This window comes from Pantherophis guttatus, chromosome 1, assembly GCF_059756535.1.
Source record: "Pantherophis guttatus breed Tessera chromosome 1, ASM5975653v1, whole genome shotgun sequence".
Taxonomy (NCBI): Eukaryota; Metazoa; Chordata; class Lepidosauria; order Squamata; family Colubridae; genus Pantherophis; species Pantherophis guttatus.
Genome location: NC_142063.1, coordinates 201,800,999 through 201,824,147, shown reverse-complemented (window position 1 = coordinate 201,824,147; position 23,149 = coordinate 201,800,999). Strand labels below are relative to the sequence as shown.

General features: G+C 42.9%; 1 protein-coding gene across 1 annotated transcript in view; it reads right to left on the bottom strand.

The window, feature by feature from the left end:
• The window catches only part of FGF18 (fibroblast growth factor 18), a 133,518-nt gene extending 117,581 nt beyond the window's left edge, over window positions 1-15,937 (bottom strand). The window contains exons 1-2 of the mRNA XM_034432303.3: window positions 14,903-15,937; window positions 14,541-14,577 (exon numbers count right to left, since the gene is read on the bottom strand). Of these exons, the coding sequence (XP_034288194.2) occupies window positions 14,541-14,577; window positions 14,903-14,937 (72 nt within the window). The 5' untranslated portion in view covers window positions 14,938-15,937. The remainder of the gene's footprint in view (window positions 1-14,540; window positions 14,578-14,902) is intronic.
• Between the last annotated feature and the right edge of the window lie 7,212 nt (window positions 15,938-23,149).

Below are 23,149 nucleotides of genomic sequence, written 5' to 3'. Positions count from 1 at the left end.
GCTTCAAATCAAATCAAATCCACCTTTATTGTGGTCAAAAAACTAACAAAAGGAGGGCGAGGTACAAAGAGTTTTAAAATGTAAGAAGTATAAAATACAAAAATAACATTACATTACATTAAAAAAACTAATAAATTATGTTTTAAAAAATCTAACAGAAGGAATAAAAACAATAAATGAACAACTCCTCTGAAGTTGACTTCAACCAAAGTGCCTGATTATTCTAATTCAGTCTGTTGAAAAAGAAATCATTTCACTTCTTCTTTTTCTTAAAACAAAATCTCAAAGATGATTTCAGAATTTTCATGTTCTCACCTTCGAGTTATAAGATTGTTGGGACATTTGTTGGAAGTTGGGATGGGGTTGTGACTTGTCTTTCACTGTAATCTCTCCTGGTGTCTGCAACCTCCCTGACTTCGCAAATTTCCACTGAACACCACAAGGGGACCACGAGGGAAGTCTTTCTTTGTTTTTTGTTTTATTCAGATCAGAAACTCTTCAGGATAGTGGGAAGCTGTGTACAATGTAAGTCAACACCAGCACTTTCCAACACCTAACAATAATAAAGTCAGCTGAAGAATACATTCAAATTACGTTCTTCCAATTCTAAATTATCCTGAGAATGAATTGGAAGTATAATAATAGCCTCTCTCACAGGTGAAGATTATCTAGAGAAAATTCTAACAGATTTTGACACAGCATCATGGGCTACAAAATACAATGAAAAATACAGCCTGATCTATTCATGCTAAACCAAGTCAGTCCCATTAAGTCTAATTAAGCATATTTCCAGATAAATATGCATGGAACTGCACATTCAGAAATAAAATTGACACAAATTACCATTTGTAAAATATATTCATGACTTCTAAATATACATCTGTACAATTACATTTGCATTTGCAAATTTTATGGAAACCTGTATCCCCTTTTTCTTTTTTCCTAGCAATGTATCCATCTGCTTCTATTAAATTTCTTTTGAAATTCCTACAGGGTACTAGGATAATAGTGCCTAATTTTGGTTACTTTGGTGGGCTTTGTTCAACATATAGAGGAGCTGTGGTCCAAAAAAATAAGAAAGTAGAGTTCATTGGGGGAAGGTTTTCAGAAGTTTTAAGGGGTGAAATCTGCGTCTTCATTATTTGGAAGATATTATCTCTTAACTACCACCCCCTCCCACCCATGAATTCAATCCAGAAATCATCAAAAATGCAAAAAAAGCGGCGGGATCTTTGGCATCATCCACTTGGAGACCGGGAGGGAGAAGAAGGGGAGTACAGAACTGATGCTGGAGAAGAGGACATGTTGGTTCAGACCACAACTTTTGCACCTGGATTATAGGATCACAGAAGACCACAGCCTATTCACTGCTCCTTCTTTAAAAATGCTGCCTCACTTACAAACAACTATACTAAACTTTTCCAATCTTCCCAAACCAATGAGCTATAATAATGAAGGGGAGGACATGTCAATTAACGAAACCCTTCCTTGAGGGAACAGATTTGCTTACCCTAAATCATCCAAATTTACAAAATCCCAAATAGACCAAGTAGTTAATATGAAGTGGAAACTCTTCCAAATAGTTACTTAGAGCTAGCCAACCACCAGTCTACAATATTTGCCTGTTGTTCCAAATCTTCCAAGTCATACAACTTTTTGTAATTGATGACTTGAATTGAGATTCTGTCCATTCCTATTGTGTCCAAGTGGTTTTTCAGATTTTTTGGTATGACACCAAATGCACCGACCACTCTTGGCACCACTTTCTTTTTCCACATTCTCTTGACCTCTGTTTGAAGGTCTTTATATTTCCTACATTTTCTAGTTTTTCCCATTAATCCTTCTATCTCTAGCCATTGCAATGCCAAGTATCCACACTTGTTTCTTTGTAACTACATTGAGATCTGGCTTATTATGGGCTAAATTAGGGGTGTCAAACTCACAGCCCACCACGGGCCAGATGCGTCACGCACTGGCCAAGCCCACCACCAGTTTAGTGAAAGGGGAAAAAGCCGCAATACATAATGTGACAACGTGACGTGAGTTTGACACCCCTGGGCTAAATGATGTTGATTGTATCGTTTCCTTAATGTGGTATAGTGATTAGGGCAGTCCCAAAATTCACCAGCAAGCTCTGGCTAAGTGTTTCTGAAAGTTGAAATCCACACTAGTTGCTAAGGTTGAGAAACACTGGATTAGGGTGTTGGGAGTATTCCTACGGGGAGGCAAGTTCTAGTCCATCCTTAGACATAGAAGCTTACTAGACAATAAACTAGAGTTACTTACTCTGTCTCAATCCAGTCTACCTCATAGTTGTTGTATTGGAGAAATATATAAGCACTGACGTTATTTATGCCACTTTTGAGCTCTTGGAAGAAAATCAGGATATAGATCTAATAAATGCATGTTGTAAACATGAGTGTTAACAGTTATCTTAGACTTTTATATTGTTACAGCTTGTGCCACTAACTGAAATAATTTTCTGTCCTTTAGAGCACACTGCCAACAGATTGGAGGATCCCACCTCATTCAAGATGCTACAAATCATTTTAGGATGTAATGAGATCCCCTGATCCTTTTTATTTGTAGAACTATCACAGCTTCCACCACAGAGAATAACACTCATTATGCCAAAGAGGGCTGTCCCCTTCTATTCAAATGAATTGGGAATCCCACCCGGGGTGAAAGGGCATGACATTTATTTCCAAAGTCTACTTTATGGCAGGTAAAGGTCAAGTTTGACATGGTCTTGCCTTTCAGAGGCCTCCTTCCTTTCTTAAAGTAACAAGGTCTGGGCATTAGAAAGGGAATCCTTGCTCATCACCATTGTCCAGGGAAGAATGCGTTCGGAGAGCGGACAGAGAAAATTGCAAAGCAAAACTCATAGAGTTAAAGTCACCAGCAATACAATGAAGAAAGGTGAGATTAATCTTCAAAAAGTGAATCAGGAGATGTTAAGAGCTGTACTTCTGCCCACCCCCACTCCTACTTTTCTGTTCCAGTAGAGTAGCCATCGATTACCTTTTCTGGTTGGCCAATGGCTCTAACTAATTAGGAAGCCCCTTCCTTACCATGTACATAAGGATGGATCCTGCTGAAGTGTCACACCAACCTTGTTGCTTCATTGGCAAATGGTGCAGTAGGAAAGATGACCTTGGTGATTCTATGGAGCAGCAGCCCCATGGTTCAATGACTTATCCTAAAGGAGAGATTGGGGACTTCTAAACATACAGGGGTTTGGGTTTTTTCCTCCCATGGTCATTTTATCAGAACAGCCATTTGTGGTCATTGGGGAATTTTGTGTAGTGTCTTACCTCGCTGGAGGAGGGAAAGGGAGGGACATGGCCTCCACTCTTTTTTGTATGCAAGTAGGAATGCACGGTTGCACACAGGGAATTTTGGCTCCGTTTTTTTGTATCTGCTCACTTCATGGCTGATCTCCTCACCTCTGTCTCACAAATTCCTATTCAACCCCAATAAACTGGCATAAATGAAGAAGATTGCTTTCTGCACGTTTATTTGTAGGCACAGAATCTGGCTTTTTCTACCATATAAGCCAGGAGGCTGTTTATCATAATGCTAACAAATGCTCTTTTCCTTCCCCCCCCCAAAACTGTGTTATTCTAAATCGTCAAAGTATTTGTTTTAAGTATATTTGATGAAGTGGACTGGAGTTCAGGAAAATGTATTATGCCATAACCATACATTAGGTTTTCAGGAAACTACAAAGCTGTTTGTTATTTTTTTGCCAAGTTTGAGTTTCTCTAATCAATTGTTTCTGTGAACAAATGAAGCAAATGTAACTGTTTAAGAATGATGAAGGAATACTGAATATCCTATGGCTTCCTTGTATTTTCATTTTAGTCATCAGAAATCTTAATGTAAGATAATACATCCCGTTCTTCTGAAAGATTTTTCTTTCCTTCTTGTCTGTGTGTGTGTTTTTTTTTTTACACAGCTCTAATGCTTTCCTTTTGAAATCTTTGAACCAAACTGAGAGGTGAAAAGTCTATGTATTTATCTATTCATTCATTCATTCATTCGACAAATGAACCAATAAACCATAATTTGGTTTCACTTCCTTGATCTCTAATTTTTTCTCCCTTTGGTTTGATATTCCTGAACAGAGTCTTGTCTGAGATTTTCATTGTGAAAACTCTGGAGAGGTCTTGCCCAGCCACAAAAGAACATTTTTAATGTATGGGGGGAGGAAGTGTGGGAAAGTGGGGGGAAACCGCTGTGATAATAAAAGCCAAAGTGGGATTTGCTTCTGGAGTCCTGAAAATTGGGACCCTCCTTCCTGAACAAGGAAGAAAAGTAGGCAGCCTTTTCCCAGACCTCCCACCTCCACCCAGACTCTGATCACTGGAAGGCCCTCTCACAAAGAAAAATACTCAGACCATGACAGCCTAAGCTGGGCCCTTCCTCTTTCCTTTTATGTTGCTCTCCATCCTAAGGTGATGCCTTTGAATGCCAATAAGGAAATTGTTGGGCAGCTTCAGACAGCCGGCCATTTCTTTAGATGTCCAATCTCCTGCCTCTGTTGAGAGAGAGAGAGAGCCCATCAGGTAGGCTACAGCAACCCCCGTGAATTTGGGTGATTGCACCTGGCCAACTAGGAACCCAGGACAATATTCATCACACATGGGCTTATGGTGGAACAAATGAGCACACAATGGGCCTTTATGGCTGCTGCCACTAATCAACGTGGTGGCAGTCTGGTATTGGGATTTAGGAGCGGCACGGCAAGAGAAGTTCACGGCAAGAGAGGACAGAGTCTCCTGAAGACAAGGGCAAGGCTGGGAGGGGGAAATGTCCAGGCTACACAGCAAGAACAAAGCAAGTCTGAGGACTATCCCACCAGCTACATTAGACTTCAGCTGCTTACCCTTAGGAACTGAAAGGCACCCCCTTTCTACTGCAATTGCTGTTATTAAAACCTTCAGCCCCAATGCCTTTTCTTTTCAGCAATTCAAAGGTAATGACCATTTACTAACAAAACTTGTTCTGGGCTAGATTCCATCCCATAGCCACACCAGACTTATCCATGTTTGTAGCTTTCTATTTACCTCATGCATTTACTGAGCATTTGGGTGCTCCCAGGGAAGGTTGTTACCTTGGCTATTTTCTGGGATGTTTGGAACCACTAAAATATTTGCCATTATTAGAAGACCAACACCTGTAGGCCGGTTAGGAAATGAAGCAGTTGCTTATGAACCTCCTGATTTTATGTGCTACTTGTGGAAAAGCTACCTTTACCTTTGCTATAAATTGGGGAAAATATTTCATAAGTTATTCCTATGATGTATCTCTATTATTTTCCATTAATTTCAGTACTGGTCTAAATATATTAATGCAGTTGCACTGATCGTATGCTGTGCCAAACAGGACAATTTACTGAATCTGTACCATTGTTTTTAAGAACCTTTTTCGGAAGGACTTCTTAAAGGATAAATGCTTCCAAACAACTTTCAGTTCTTCCATATGAATGGCTCCCAGCAGTACCAAGAAAAGAAAAGAGACAGGTGGGGGGGGTGAGGAAGGAAAAAAATTACGCCTGGAAGACATCTCGACCCCGGTCCATGGATCGGTACCAGTCCAGAGCATGCCAGAAACCGGGCTGCACAAACAAGCAAACCCCATCTGTGGGATGCAGGCAACATACGAGAAACCACGCTCCCTCCAGTCCACAGAACTAGTCCTTGGTGCTCAAAAGGTTGAGGATCATTGCATTACAAGATTCCATGAAAAAAGCAAAAAATAAAAAATAAAAAATCCCCATTGAAAACTTTACCAGAAGCACCTATCTCTCAGTTTATGTAAATCCTATCCAATCATTCTTTATTACAGTCACATACTGCACAAATATAAAACTCATGACAAAATCTGTTGATACAAGCTAAAATTCCTAATAGAATGGAATTTTTTAAAAAATTAACCAATTTCTTTTATTAAAGAACATCATGCAACAAGACCTTATATATTTTGTCAGTATGTCTTCCAGCTGATCATCTCCCTTCAGAACTGAATCAACCTGAAGACATACAGTACTTCGAAGGAGATCAGGAGTAAGCTGTTATATCTTTAAATACTGAAATGAATGGGAAGTGGGCTCCTATTCCATTTATCTTGGATGTATTACTTATTATTCTTAGATGGTTGGCCTATTAAATACTCAATCCTTAAATCTTTGAACTTCCAAACATTTCCAAACCCCCAAATTGCTGTGGTATTCTCTAAATGAAAGCATTTAAGTTATTATTGAGAAAAGGAAAGAAATAATAAGTACAAGTCTGAATTTGTATCCATCTGTGGATGGCAACTGATTCAACATGAAATGCCATTGCTTAGGCTGTTGTTTATAACATGTTTATCTCACTCTCAGAAACAAATATTTTTTTTAAAAAAAATTCCTATTAGGATCTGGTGCTTTTTTCATTTTCCAGCTTGCAATTTGAGCATTATTCTCATGATTTAGGGACCAATCCTGTGGGAGTGAGACTCACTGCTGTTCTCAGGACAGGCTACATAATTCTTTCCTGTGATGTTGATTTCACCTTAATTCCTATTTGCGCAGTCACAGAGCATGCAAAGCAGGGACTCTGATCTCATCCAACAGTAATTGAGATGGGCACTAGAACAGAGCTTTTTTTGTAGTGGGGTTCAGGAAATTCCATCCAGAAGATGTTCTTTTAAATAATCAGATGTTCTCAAGCTATGTAAGGGTTTCAAAGGTAAACAGCAATATTTTGAATTATGTTCAGAAACCAGCCACCGTACAAAGATATACACAAGGGGAAGATTTAAGATTACATTAATAGACTCTGTTCCATTCCAATGCTTGGTCCTTATGGAGCTCTATCAGGCCAGGCACCTACACTGGTTCAGCAGCTGTGCATCTATTGCAGCACCTACTTCATCCATACCAACAATGATAGCACGTCTAGGATTCAATGAGGTTCACTTCTTAAGTAGACATGCATAGAACTGCCTTGGTTAAATACATGCCCAATAATAAGAGAACACTAAAATGTTACCACTGATATGTGTTAATCTCTGATAAGCAATAATAGGGGGAAAAAGAACAATTATTACCCTGCAGTAACCTTAACTGCAGTAACCTAAAGTATTTAATTTGTGTAATGGATTGTGGTTTCTTTTTGTTTGTCTCACTGCATTTCCTCATTAGTGTTTTAAATTCTGCCAATATGTAATTACTTTTCCAAGCTCAAGGGAAAACTAGAAAAGTAGTTCTGCTGAACACATTCAATTGTCTTCCTAATGAATCTTTCCTGATATAAAAATGGAATGCTGCCCAAAATAAAGTGTAAGAAATATATCTGGTATTCTGAGGCTGCAACAGAAGAATTACTGTGGTTTTTTTTTACCAATGTAATGAAATGGTGCCTATGAACCCTCATGCTCTTCTACTTGCTGTGACTGCAAAGGAAACAATGAAGGTTCTCCACATTTACTTGAATGGGGATCCGAACCTCTCAGAAGTACTAATATGAGGTGCAAGATCATAAGCACACAGGTGCTACACATCCATGGCCCACACACAGGCACACCCACAGAGTCCCCGCTGCTAATGGCTGGAAATTTTGGCATGCATCAAATCCAACTAGGCCAGAAACATGTCCAGCAAAGGCAATACATCCTATCACTCAAATCCTATTTTGCAAAATTTGGGGTTCCTCTGCTTTTCTTTCGGACAACAGCATAACTTTATTCCCTACAGAACAATTTCTTGTTGTGTATATCTGGAAATAGCTCTTTGCTCTTGTAAACAGTTCAAATGGCTTCACAAAAGATAACTTTGGCCAATCCTGACATTCTGGAGTCCCAAAGGGTCCACGAAGCCAAACCGATCTGTGCTCACTCATACTCAGCTCTGTCCAGCATGCAGCAGCTGTTCAAAGTCATTAAAGGGGCTTGGATGTGCAGGCACTATTTTTAATTGCTCCATTGCCCAAACACTCAAGTTGCTCGTGATACCTTCCCAAGACCTGCATCCAGAGGATTGACAAATCAAGGCCTTCACACAGCACACGATTCTGCAACCCTCCTGACTCTTGGAAACAGCAAACAGCAAAGCAGCAAGTTCAGATACAACCTGCCCCTTAGCAACAGTGGGTCCACCAGACAGTCATAATAGAAATGAGAATTTCTCTCGGTCTGCATAAAACCATGGCAGCAGGATCACTATATTCTCTTATTACTACAGGTGCCCTTATGGATTAGAGACATAGGAACTCACAAGCACATTAATGCTCGAAGCATTAAGAAAGGGAAACAGCTCCAAGATAATTCTCTGCACATGCCTATTCCATCCTCGCTGTTATCTTGCATATTGAAGGCTTTGTTTTTTCCTTCGGTTCTGTGCCTTCTTTAATCTTTCCACCACACTCATAAAACGTGGTGACCCCACTCATCACCTTATTTCAGCTGAGCCTCCCTACTGCCAAGTCAAGTATTACTGTTTGTTCTCAAACTAGCCCCAAAAGACATTTCCATAAATTTGGCATTTACTTCCAAGCTTCCATGGACTGATGGAAACATTCATTTAAAGAAGAAAAGAAAAAGCTAGGTGCTTAAATTTCCCATCCAGCAGATCATTAATAGTACTGGCAACATAAGCTTTACTGCTGGATCACCAAATGTTAGAGTAATTTTAGCCAACAGAAACAAATTAAATTTCTTGGCCACTTGACCACCAAACTTTGCAGCACTCTTCAACTCTGCAACATGCCAAAGAAGGAGGAGCACCAGGGTATATCAAACACCCCTTATTTCTAACTCCTTCAAATTTGTTTTCAAAGGTTCCTCAGCCTTCTCCTTGAGGGGTGGGGGGGTGGGGGGCAGCATGCAGAAGAGTCTTCAGAGATAAAGAGGATTCTATTCCAGTGATTGTATGCATTTTGTTGGATAGGATCTGCTGGACCCAATCCATCGAGGTGGCAAGCAGAAAAATGTCTCCCCACTCTCCAATATAAACTATACAAGTGCCCCCCCCCACCCACTTGAAGCTGAAAGGCCTGCCATATGTGGGGAGGGAAAAGTCTGATCATGAATTTCTAGCATAGGATTGCAGTAAGACCTAGCTGATTGACACCTGACTATTAGCAGAGCCAAAAATAGTATTGGATACTGGTGAAAATCTCACAAAAAGATACCAAAACCATGCCTGAGAGGCAGATCCTTTTGCCTCTTATGCACAACTTAATTTGCTCTTGTCAAACCAATCCTTTCCAGGCTAGATAAGATTATGACTCCCATCACCCAGGGAATGCTGTGAATATCTGAAAGACACCAGGATAAGAAAGATTAATCTAAATCAAAAGACCTAGCTTATTATTAGACTTTTGGCTAAGATTAGCCTTTCTTATTCTTATAGGTGACCTTCTAAAGATGCTGTAAGGTGTATGCCTTAGATCTTCATCAGCATGAAGCTATTAGCTCAATGCCATCCCTTATTTGAAGCAATGAAGAGCCACCAGCTCTTAAACCACACAAATTCATCCTGTCTCATCCTGTTGTGGGATGTTTTATGCCCATACACATGCACACATCTTTTATTATGACAACGAATCAGGGAGGAAAATTAAACTGAGAGTTGATGATCACTCAATTATTTTTTATGGCTGAGCAAGACCTTTGAACCAAGGACTTCCAGTCTCAATCGTATGGTCTTAACCAATGAAACAGTCTGGTTCTCGGTCTTTTTGTTTTTCCTCGGAGAGCGACAAGCACTTATTAAAATACACACTTATTTTTTTATCGTGTAAAATACACAATTATACACTTTAAAACTTCTTGGCTTTACCAAAGTCTAGATGAATTAAAGCCTCTGTGCAGCATGTACAATATTCTCCCTCATCTCTGGTTATTGATCATGAAATCATTCAGAGAGCCATTTCAGATAATGGAAATGTAAACTCGGTGGCATCTTAAAGATTAGTGCATGATGACATCATAGTTTAACAGCTGCCAGCTATTGATGGGTATCACAAATTATGCTATTTGCACACCTGTTTGCATAAGCCAGCCAATAAATAAACCACAACTGGCTGAGTTCACAAAACCGAAACCATGCTTTACAAACTTAAATAGTTGGCTTTATGCAATGTATCAAGCTCTAAGTAAAGAATCATATGATAGCCTAGTGTAATATAAGAATACAGGCAGTATCTATCCTGCCTGTCTTTGGAAACTTCTACAAATATTGGGCTGGGTGCTATTACAAAGACAATAGTAGACTGCCATAATGTTCATGTGAGAAGGACAATATCCCCGTTCTTTGCAAGCAGACATAGTTGTATTTGGCCTAGCTATCTCACCTCCCCTTTTTTTCCCTTCCTGTTTTGGAAATTGTTCTCTTCTCTTTCCTCCCAACAACATCTAGTTCCTAAGTATACAGATGCTTGAACATATCAGTCAAGACTATTTTCCACTCAGAAAATCATCATCATCACCATTAACTAAATCTCTCAATTTTTTCTGGGTAGTTTAGGCAGCAATTACTAGGGCTGATCCACTATATTATATTTTTCATTCATTCCAAGCAACGTGGATGGAGGGCAGTGACAAAATTACCGTGGATTAGATCCATTGTAAAATGTTGGGAGTTATCTGAACTGTGTTTCGATGTAAGTAGAAAAATCCTAGCTATAATCAAGAGAGAATCAAATAATGGATGCAAAAGCATTTAAGAAGCTGGAGAAGTTAGGTTAACTGCTGATCAGCAAACTACCAAGTAACATGCAATCAGTATATAAACCCTTTCCTTAAACGTCTTTGCTTTGCTAACGTAATTCCTATGGTTTGATGGGAACCAGTATAAAACTAATGTAGACACTTTGGGAAACAATCTCAAATTGTCTGTATTAATACAACATAGGCCTTTTAGCAATTATTTAATGTCCCTGACATAAATCTAAACTAAACATAGACTTCATGTCAGGTCACCAAATGCTAACCTTTTCCCATGATAATCTTTGTATTCAAAATCCACCCCAATCTCTCCTTCAACCTCCAATCTAGTCATCCAACTCAAATCAATCCAGAAAGGCCAGACTGCAAAGCAGGTAACTGAAAAAACAAAACACAACTAGCAGCCGTGTGGCTGTGCTTTCATCATCTCACTAAGACTGTCCACACTGTCAAAGCTTCTGAGCAAAATAATAGAATGTTTTGCCTCTACTGAAAGACAAGATCATCAGAAAACGAATGAAGGGAACCCATTTCTCACATATTTCTTTGTTGATCAACTGACTGACAATACAGTTCCTCCCAGGTCCTGCCTCAACACTCAACTTTTGTACAAGGAACCTGATTTTATCCTCTCTTATCTCCCCCACCCCACCTCTTTAAGCTAAGGCTGAAGTGCAGAACAGCCTCAGGCTGGAACCTTGATCGCTGTCATTGCTGCTTTGGGACCCTAGCTTTCTTTTCATTTTTATTTCTTGAAACATCTGGTTCTCTGCTGTATTTACATCCTACCTACTCTGCAGGACCCAATGACAATATAAGAATGGTTGCAGGAACTGGGTAGGTCTAATTTAATGAAATGAAGGAGTAGGGGTAACATGATAGCTGTGTTCCAATATCTGAGGGGCTACCACAAAGAAGAGGGAGTCAACTTATTCTCCAAAGCACCTGAAGGCAGGACAAGAAGCAATGGATGGAAACTAATCAAGGAGAGAAGCAATTTAGAACTAAGGAGAAATTTCCTGACAGTTAGAACAATTAATCAGTGGAACAACTTGCCTCCAGAAGATGTAAGTGCTGCAACACTGGAGGTTTTTAAGAAGAGATTAGGCAGCCACTTGTCTCAAATTGTATAGGGTCCCCTGTTTGAGCAGGGAATTGGACTAGAAGACTTCCAAAGTCCCTTCCAACTCTATTATGATTGATCTTCATAAATGAACTACATAAGGGTATAAAAAGGGAACTCATTAAATTTGCAGATGACACCAAGCTGGGGAGAATTGCCAACACTTTGGAAGAAAGACTCAAGATTCAGAATAATCTTGATAGACTTGAGCAGTTCAGAAAAGTAACTTTTACTTTACTTAGGCAGGAAAGTAAGCTTGCCTCCAGAAGTTGTGGGTGCTCCAACACTGGTGGTTTTTAAGAAGAGACTGGAGAACCATTTGTCTGAAATTATATATAGGGTTTCCTGCTTGAGCAGGGGGGTGGGCTAGAAGACCTCCACAGTCCCTTCCAACTCTGTTCTTCTTCTTAAGCTTCCTAGTAGCCCTGCGAAGTAGATTGAACTGAGAGGCAGGGATTGGTTCAAAGCCCGCCCGTCCCACCCAGGAGAGATATTGAAGTCCAATGAGAATTTGAATCTGGGCCTTCCCCCACCCACCCCCACCTCAATCCTCTTTCAGCGCTCTGCCATCTGAGGAAAAGAAAGAAAGAAAAGACACGGAGGCTGACTTTTCATTTCTTCAGAGTAAATCCGCCTGTCAGATCTCCTGTGCACGGAATGTTGCATAATCAGCACTAAATAAAGTATGGTTCTAATAGTAGGAAAGTACAGAGAGTTTCTCCCTCCTCCCCCTTCCACACACCCCCCTCCCCTTCATTACTTTATATTACTTTGGAAAGCTTGAGAGCTCCAACTGTATAAATGCCAATAACTTCCCGAGTTTTTTAAGGCTCCTGCTGAAGTAAGAGATCAGATTTTAGCAAGTGCTTTGCAGGCAACCAGCCAAAAGCCTTCTGATTCACTAAAAGCAACGAGTGGACGAGAGGGGGGAGGGGTCCGATAAAAGTTGGCGAAGGAGGAGGGAGGATTAACTTCAGTTACCGCACAAATTAAAAAGAGGAGAAGGAGGGAAAGGGGGGGGCTCCTTTTTTTTTTTTCTTCCTCCTGCCAAGTGCGCCCATTTGCCGCGCGCAAACGCCTTTCCTTCCAACCGCAAACTCGTTTCCAGCCAAGCTCGGAGAGTCGCTTTCTGCCGCTTTTTTTCTTTTTTCCCTCTCTCGCTCTCACTTTCCCTTCAGAGTCCCGTTCCCGGGTTGTTGGGTGGTTTTTATTTTTTCCCCTACTCTAACTGGATCGTCGTTTGTTTGGTTTGGGTTTTTTTTCCCCCCCCAGGAAGGTAAAAGGCTACGGCGCCGCTTTCCGGCTCGCCGGATGACTCAAGATTTCCCCCCCTCCATCCGCGGGGGTTGAGCTCCTTCCCAACGCTGGGAAGGAAAAAAAAAAAAAATCCGCAAAGAGAGAGGAAAGCCTGGCAAACAGGTGCATTCCGGGCGCGAAGGAAGGAGGTCGGACTGGAAGCGAACTGGAAAAGGTGCGGCCGGTGGAGCTGCGCCGGAGCAACTTGCGCGGGAAGCAGCGCCGCCCGCGAGGCTGCAGGGGAGGCCTCCGGGGGGCGCAAAGCACCTGCTCTGCCAAGCTCTGGATCGCGGAGCGGGGCGGGGCTGCTCGCACGTGTTGCATTTACCTCCGTGTCCAGCCGTCTACCGAGAAGGAGTCTCTTCGGGCGATACCCCCCCGCCCCACACACACACACGGTTAACAAAAAAACAAACAAAAAAACCACGGCCGAAATCGTGGAATACCCTGAAAAAGAATAGGATCCACCGAACTACAATACCCTGCACCGTCCTTTTTTTTTTTTTTGTAATTCTCCTCACCTCACGTCCCTCCCCTGTATCACACATCGAGCGACAGGTATATGCGGCGTTTCTAAATTCCTTCCTTTTCCAATCTATCTTCCTTTCCCCCCCACCCCAATCCTTCCCGCAATCCGGGCTGGTTTTCTCTTAAGAAACGAAGGTGTGGGGAGGGGAGGGGGGGCGGAGAGGAACTTGGCCCATTCGATTCCATTGTCGATCGGTCGCCCTCCTTCCCCCCACCCCACTCCCGTCCGGCTTTGAGGAAGAAACTCCGACGCTTTCAACGCTGACCTGACCCAAAACTGCAACCGCACACAAGCCCCACCGCCTCCCTTTCTCCCTCCCTCCTCTGCCCCCCTCCCTCCCTCCTCCGAGGCTCCCAGAACAGAAGCTCCTGCCCGCACTTTCCACAACGTTTGCGGCGGCTAACTTTTCCTTCTCACCTCGTTAGCCGGCCTCTCAGGCCCTCCGCAAAAGCACTCGCTACTAAAGGAGGCTCCTGCCGTCCACCAGGCGACGGCAGCCGTGTGGGAAGGAGCGGCCGGGCGGAGTGGCTCTGGGGTTGTGGGGGGGAAACAACGCAAAAGGTGCTTTGATTTACACTTGCGGCTGCAGCTGGGGGAGAAAAAAAGTTCGGGGAGCGAGAGGCGCCGTTTTGCAGAGCCGAGGATTATCTGCCGATTTGACTGCAGAGCAACGGATAGAATAAACCTCAGACTACAGTATGCAAAACGCCCGGGACCTTTTAACACGGGAGCGGTTAAGCTCTCTCATGAAAGGTGCCTCCACGGTTATAACTCAAATCCACGCCGGCGCTTCAGAGGAACAGAAAGAGCGGGGGTGGGGGGGGTGCGGGAGAGAAATTGGTTAGAGCAGGGAAGAGGAGGGGGAAACAAGGCGCTTACCTGGACTTGGATGCAGAGCAGCAGGTAATGTAACCATCTGGGGAGAAAGGAGTCAGAGAGAGAGAGAAACAAAAACAAGATAAGATTAGAGGACGAGATGAAACGGTGAAACTTCGACCCACGCGGGGTGGCTTTGTTTATAACGGTCGCGAGGAATACCGTCAGAGCCGGACCGCTTTGTTTTCCTCAGGGGAAAACCACCGCCGCTCCCCCCCCTTTTTTTCCACACACACACCCAGCCGCCGCAACAGATCCGAACCACCCAAACCGAGACTTTTGAGAAAGCAAAAAAAAAAGGCAGGCAGGCAAGCGCGCGCGACGGGAGCGGGGGGGGGGGGCAGAGAGAATGCCACTATCCTTACAGGCAAGTGCAGGCGGAGAGCGGGGAATAAGACATCGCTGAGTGAGGTGGAGCGGCGGGGGTTGGTCAAGTGGCTTCAAGGGAACGGCGTCAAATCCCCCGCCGCAGGCTGGCCATAGGAAGGGTCCTGCTCCGGGAAGCTCCGCCGCTTTCCAGCGATCTCGCTTGGCGCTCAGCAGCGGTGAGGAGAAGTTGAAAGCCTGCCTGCTTTGCCTCCACCGAGTGACTCCCTTAGACATCAGCTCTCCTCTTCTCCCCCCCCCCCACACCACCACTCTCTCCTCCTCCTCCTGGTCTGGGGATGGATGTGTGTGTGTGCGTGCGCGCGGGTGTGCGTGTGTCTCACTCCCTCTCTCTCTCTCTCGTGCTCGATCTCTGGAGCGGCAAAGGTCCTGCTTGATTGTCAGTAACTTCCGATCGTCAGCAAACAAGCCTGCCCTCCGGTCGCTCCCCCGCCCTTCTTCTCAGCCTATTCTTCCCGTCTCTTTCTCAGATCCGGCTGCTTGCCCTGACCAAAAGAGCGACCCAGCCTGCGCTTTGGCGCTCAAGGATGGCTCTCGGATCCCGGCGGACTCTCCGCCTTTCTACCCTTTTCGCCTCTTGATCGAGCGCAGCCTCCGGCCGGCGCAAAACTGCCCCCTCCTCCCGGCGACGTCGGACAGGTTCCTGACGAGGGCATCGAAGAGGAAGGGCCGAGAGCTTGCTCGGCCAAGGACAACCCGAATGGGGCCACCGGCCTTGCCCCGCCGCCGCTTCAGCGCCTTCTCCGCCTTAGCCTCCCTCTTGTCTTCTCTCAACATCCTCCCCACCGCGCGAGAGAGCGCGCATCATCGGCCAGTGAAGGGAGGTGCTGGCTGCTGCTTGCACTTGCTGGAGGCGAAGGACAATCGAGAAGCCAGCTGGCTGCCGGCCCCCGCCTCCCTCCAGTCCCGTGGCGGGTGTGGAGCTCCACCTGGGCAGCCAACGGCGACCGCAGCAATTCGGGGACAAAGCGAGCGTAGCCAAGGCGCCCCGTCTTCTGATGCGGAGGAGCGGGCGGCTGACAGGCGAAACCGAGGCTGGGCGGTTGGAAAGAGAGAGAGAGAGAGAGCTCTCCCGGGAGGGCTGTTTGCCCGGATCGATCGGCCATGCTCAGAGGCAGTCTATCCTTCTAAATGCAAGAGAGGGCGGCGGGCGGTGCAGGCGAAGCGCCTTAGCATCGTGGCGACCTACGAGCCTTCCAGACATATGCCAGCCCAACTGAAAAGGTGATGTTGGACTAGCTGGAAACTTTGGCTGTGTCTGATTTACCCTTATCCCGGGCCCTGTCTGCTGTAGCAGCGCACTTCGGAATCCAGAATCAAAAAGAGAAGAACAGGGGCTTGGAGAGGAGAGGATGTTGTTTCCTCACTAGGTCTGTCCTCTTTACACCCTGCCCTCTTGGAATCTGCTGATGTATCTTGAACATCTTTCCTTACTAGTGGCTTAAAGCACCATTCATCGAAGCGTCTGAGTCCTCCCCTGTCCCTAACCACAGCACAAACATGCCCTTCAATATTGAGATTTCTTGCTGTGTCTCCTGTGGTCCCCTTCATCTCATTCTTGGTCCATAAGTGAGAGGGGCTTAAGTTGTCCTTAGCTACGCTGGTATTAAATAACTTTTTCTTCTTTATTCCAACACTGTCCAAAGACAGTGTTGCTTAGGCTTTGTCACTTCCTTAGGAGGAAGTTAATTGACTACAATGGCCCTGACAACTGAGGCAGTCAAGGCAGAAATAGGGATCAGCAATGAGAAGAGCAGATGTCATGCTGCTATAGTTTTGATAAGGATAGATGGTTCCAACTCAATAAAAAGAATGGCCACCGTAAATTAGGTTGACTGGGTGGTGGCTTCCATCCTGTGATCCTCCATGCTAACCAAATGCCTGGCCATTACTCTTGATGCTTTCAGACCAATGGTCAATCAATGTGACTTGTACACACACACTCTTCCCGTGATCTATGGGAGAAAGCTCAATATTTTCCCAAGACATAATGTGGATCTGGCCTTGCCTTCTCCAGAGGGATAGGAAAGAACCATGATTGTTCCACTCTGCCTAGCAGGACCCAATCAGTTTAAGCAGGAACAATTAGTTGTTCTGGAACAAGAAGGATTGACCGGTTTAAATCCTAGGATGGAGACAAGATGGGGCCAGCGTGAGAAGAACACTGATATTGCCTGTGTGGTCTGGTAGGAATATAAATTGTGAGTAAGAAAAGAGCTTGATAAATACCATGATACAAGAGTTCTTTCTGGGGTTAGGTATAGTAAGCCAGCCCTGCTATGTTGGGAGGACATTCCACCGTCTCATTTTATTGAGCGGGGTCCTGAAATCAACCCATCTTTCCAAAGGACAACTAGGAGCAGTAAAAAACAACTTCGCTGTTTAAGAGGAAACTTAAATCAAAGAAAGTTGTATGACTGTGTGAAGGGACTCCTTACTTCACCTATGTTAGAGCCCAAGTCAAAATCTGCAGAGCCGGGAACCTCCTGGGCTGAAACAGAAACCCTTCTTGGATGGAGAGCCCATTAGAATTGGTTTATGTCACTGGAGAGGAGACAATCTCAGAGTCAAAAAGGAAGATTTGAGCAGAAGGGACTCTTGGTGTTCCATCCTGAGGGGCCCTGCTTCAGATGGCAATCCCAACTCCTTTTGCTTGCTGAACACAAGAGAAAGCTTTACATTTGCCTATATTTTTTTTTCAGCTGGCCTGGAAATTAAAAGTTTCAGATCAGGTCATCTTTAAGTGCAGGTCCCCGATGAAATCCAGTTCTATCTAATCTCCTTCCTTCTGCCTTTTTCACTCTACTGCCCTCCCCTCACCAGAAATGGCATTGCCCATTATGGAAGCATAGCCATCTACCAGCAGATTTTAAAAACAAGTTGTTTTGCCTCTTGTACAGCATTGGATAATCTGCGACCCTAATCCTTTGTGGAAATCCCCTCATTGAAATGGCTGAGGACAGAGTTAGGCAGCATTTTGAGGTACCTAACACTTTAACAGGCGTATCGTAAGCCCCACTCTTATGTATGATGTGACCATATTCTCTGGGGGTGTCAGCTGTCTAAAAAATATTAAGTGCAGTCCTCAGCCAGGAAAGGTTATCCATCCCTTATTTAAGGGAGCAACTCCTTAGGAGCATATTAAGATTTATTTATCTCTGTCTCCTGTGCCCCTCCTCCCATCCCCAACCTCATCCTGAATGTTAAAAGGCCTATTAATTTTTTTTTCAGCTAAATTAGGGAGATTTTAAAGTGTGCATTGTACTTTCAATCAACATTCAATTCAATATACCAAAATGATGACTGTTGTTTGGAAGCATCCCAGTAGAATTGATAATACAACTAACACTCGGTGTTTTACAGTGAGTGGATAATATTTTGATAAACCTAGATTCAAATCCCTGATTTGGGCTTCTTGCTGTCTTTTGAACTAAATTCAGATTTTTATTTGTAAAAAAAAAAGTGGGAACTGAAACACAGGCTTGTTTAGAGCAATACATGCACTTTTTCACAAGAAATGAACCCGACTGTGGCCATCACATCCTCACTACACACACACACACACACACACACACACACACACACACACACACAGAGTTCCCCATGGCTTCTCATCCACTGCAGGTCTTAATGTAAACTATGACTGACCACTCATACTAGTTGTATTTAAACCAAATTTCATCCCTCTATTGGAAGTATAGATATCTTTGTGTAATATATGTGTGGGATATACATTAGTGTCTTTTAGGCACATTTGAGCATCTCATTTCTGATCTTTTGGAAACACATACAGATGTCTCAGCAGATAACCAAGGTAGACAGCTTCTTATCTAATAAAGCTTCAGATGTTATGTTCCTAGCTGCTGTACACACCTGCTCACCTGCTTTTTTATATAACACTCTCAGGAAAGATGGGATGTGTCTCAAAAGTTGTGACTATGGCATGAATTAAAACTTTCATGGCATGTTAAGAAAGTATGGTTGAGTCTCTACTTAAGAAGAGGATGTATATGATCTACTCTAGGGTCACAGTTGAAGGAAGAGCACAATAAGGAGCAATAAAAGTTAAGAGTAAGAAGCTTAAGGTAGTACCTGAGATTGTAAAACTGGTCCTTTGTTTATGGAGTGAGGTATGGAGATTCATTAGACTCCTTTAGCACACATGAAAAGTGCCACAGTTTTAGTTTGGTCCTGCCAACATATAATAGGGAAATAGCCTAAATCAAGCTGCCCTATTCATACCACTTCCACATGTGTTGGGCTTCCAGCTCCTTAAGTATTGGACAACTGGGAACTGAAATGCTACACATCTGAAAGCTACCAAGTTGGGAAAGATTGGTATGACCAATAGGGCGAAATAGCTTAAGCTGGGAGGAGGAGACCTACAGTAGTGCTGCCTTCCCTTAAAACTATATGAACATAATGTGGGGGGGAAGAGGCAATATTGTTGGAAAGAAAATTAGGCATGGTGACTGTCTGAAGGGCAATTGCAATCCAGTCTCAATAAGTCCATTGTACCTGTGTAAGCAATACTACTTCAAACGTCAAGTAAGGAAGAACCAGAAGAAGGAGCTGAAGAAACTTCTTGGATGAGAAGTGAAACATCTTCAAAAAAAACCCCAGAAAATCCAGTTGCCTCCTGAAAAAGCACCTTTGGGACAACCATGACCTGGATGACTGAGAATCTCCATAGACAAATAAGGGAGAGTTAACTTACTCAGTTTGGATGATACAATTCAGAGAGAGGTTGACAAATGCAATGTGTGAGAAAGGGAAAGGGAAAGAAAGGAGTATCTAGCAATAGTTGCAGAGACTGCCACATACTTACCTCTGAGAAGCAATGTAAGAAACACTCTCCCTCTATAAGCAAAAAAGACTTTAATCTCAAGAAGAAGTCAAGCCAAGGAGAAAACATTGGATGACTTCCTTGTTTCAGAAAAACTTTAACCTGCAAAGTCTGCATTTCTTCGAAAGATACCTTGGATTCGTTGAACACCTTGCTGAATACTGGGCCATGCCCATCGTGAAAGAGCCAGATTGAGCACCAGGCTGTGATGACTGGCAGAATCAGTGGATGAGAACAAGTAGCAAGATGCTCTGAGGACAGTTTTCTTACAGAAGAATTAGACTAACATTAAATCCTAACCATCCCGGGAAATACCTCGTTAGTCCAACTGATCAAGGCACATCCTTGTGTCAATACCATCAATGTGTAAACATTGGCAAGATCTACAGGATAATCTCCCATTATAGGTCCTTTCTTCTATATTTGGCTTTGGTGTCTATTTCCTAGTTGGATTTTGATAGGACTGTGTTCTGTGTTTATGCAATGTTCTGCTTTGATCCAAATTTGCATTACTTGTTTTGTCAAGTTTTTTGTTTTATATATTTTACTGATACAATCCATGTGTAGGGAAACTGGCACAGGATTGTAAAAAAAAAATACATGCCTACTTATGTACAATTAGCATAATGTTGGTTTTACAAAGCAATTTTTTTATTGCTGCTGTTGCCTCACTATTTCTTTCTTTCTTTCTCTCTCTCTCCCTCCCTCCCTCCCTCTCCCTCCCTCCCTCCCTCTCTCTCTCGTTTTCAAGAACAAAGTTTTTAAAAAAAAGTCAAAGGAATTTTCCCACATCCCAGCTGTTTTCCACCAGTTGCTGGTCTGAAAGAGTTTTCAAACACTTCGCTTGCCATCTAGTGGTCAAGTAATGGAGATGAAAATAGCGTTTTAGAGTAAATAACTTGCTTTTACTATTTGAGGAAAAGATCCACTCTTTTCTTTTTGAACCAGCAACTCTTATGAGAGAGCCAAATTTGAAGATATTTACACTGAGGGCAAAGGTTTATGGATCCATATCTAAAATATGGAAGAAAATAGGTTGCATTCATTTGTTCCTTTTGGAACAGAAAAGTCTTTTTAAGGATAAATATATTTTAGATTTATTATAGGCCATAATAAATTGCTTCCCATTGATTCTCTGTTAGAGATAAATGATCTTCTGAATTAAGGATGCACAAACCATACCACTTTTTCAAATCATACGATTTAAGAAATTGCATGCTTACTTGCATTGTACTTCATAATTTACATACAGTATCTTTGAGCAGGTGGCTGTTGCTAATATAAAGTAAGTTTCATTAGCACAAGCAAAGATCATAAATCTCTGGTGGAACTTTTCAGAGTACTGCAAACAGCTCAAACAACAAATGAGATAAATCAGAAAAACAAATAATTTGGGAGTATGTGGTGGAAGTGGAAGTGTATAATTTGGGAGTATGTGGTGGAAGCGTTGAGAATCTAATGTTGGCTTTCATTTAAGAAAAAGCATCAACAGCGAATTTGCAAAAACAATTAAAAGGGCACAACAACAGTTAAAAAAATGAATTAGAGTCATTACTAAAATGATTTAACACTATATTGTGTAGCTAAAGATAATATGTGCAAATCTAAAATAAATATGCCCTTGACGTGATGTTCTGTTGCCTGAAGGCCGTGCGGATCTGGATGGGGAGGAAGAGGCTCAGGCTCAACCCCTCCAAGACTGAGTGGCTGTGGTTTCCGACGTCCCGATATAGCCAGCTAGAACCATCACTGGCTATTGGGGATGAGATCTTACCCCCCTCAGAGAGGGCTCGCAACTTGGGCGTCCTCCTGGACTCACAGCTGTCGTTGGATGATCATATGATGGCCGTAGCCAGGGGGGGCTTTTATCAGGTTCGCCTGATCTCCCAGTTGCGTCCCTTTCTGGATCGGGACGCTTTGCGCACAGTCACCCACGTCCTCGTCACTTCCCGTCTGGACTATTGCAATGCTCTCTACATGGGGCTCCCCTTGAGAAGCACCCAGAGGCTCCAACTGGTCTAGAATGCAGCCGTGCGAGTGATAATGGGGGCGACCTGTCGCTCCCATGTAACATCTCTCTTGCGCAAGCTGCACTGGCTCCTGGTGGTCTTCCGGGTGCTTTCAAGGTGTTGGTTACCACCTTTAAAGCGCTCCATGGCTTAGGGCCTGGATATTTACAGGACTGCCTGCTGCCACTTACTGCCTCCCATCGACCGATACGCTCCCACAGAGAGGGCCTCCTCAGGGTGCTGTTGGCCAATGTCGACTGGCGACTCCCAGGGGGAGAGCCTTCTCTGTGGAGGCTCCTGCCCTATGGAACGAATTGCCCCCGGATATACGAAGGATCCCTGACTTCCGTGCCTTCCGTCGTGCGCTGAAGACCCTGTTATTCCAACAAGCCGGTCTGATGGGACAATAATTTTAATTGGGTTTTAAATATGGGTTTTAATATGGTTTTATAAGGGTTTTAGAATGGGAATTTTAAATTTGGCCAAAATTGAATTATTTTAATATGGTTTTTAAATTTGTCTTGTATATTGTTTTTATTATGGCTGTTCACTGCCCTGAGTCTTTCGGGAGAAGGGTGGTATAAAAATATAATAAATAAATAAATAAATAAAATATGCCTGTCTATTGATTGACTGATTTATATTGAGATCTTGCTTCTCCACTGAAACTGTTATAATAATATTGTTTGTAATTAAAAACTATTAAAAGTTCATTATTAAAATTAGAAGTTGATAACGGAGCCATCAATATTGAAATACACACATCATGTTGAAACATTGAACTATCAAAGAACATTACACATTAGGTTACATTACACATTAGGTTTTTGTGTCTGTTTATAGGCATTATTAAATGCTGTTCAATTGCTTTCCTGTCAAGCAAAATCCACACAGGCATTCAAAACCACTTCTTGCTTTAGGAATCACTTCTATTCTGGACAAAGCAAGCGAGCAGTGCCTTCATACAATATTTTCAACAAGTCTCCTACAGATTTGATACTTTTAAAGGCTGCCCATTTCTTGTGAAGTCTTAATTTCTAGCACTGTTCCTTTCTGTAATTTGACACTAAAGTTGGATTTTAAATTAGTGTCGCTCTCTTGAGAAATTACATTTGTTACAGGCAGTTTTAATTTGCATAGCAGCACCAACTGATGAGTGTGAAGTCAACGTCAACTAACTAAATTAATGAAGGTAAAGGAACTTTCCGTTTAATGAAAAAGTCACATCTTGTCCTTTAAAAACATTCTACTGGTTTTATTTAGGAAACTAGTAACACAAATATTATGTTCAATGCTCAAAGCAACATATAAAAGTAAAGGAGTCCCTGCAGATTTTACTCCGCTCATTGTAGCTGACTGTAGGAGGCGGT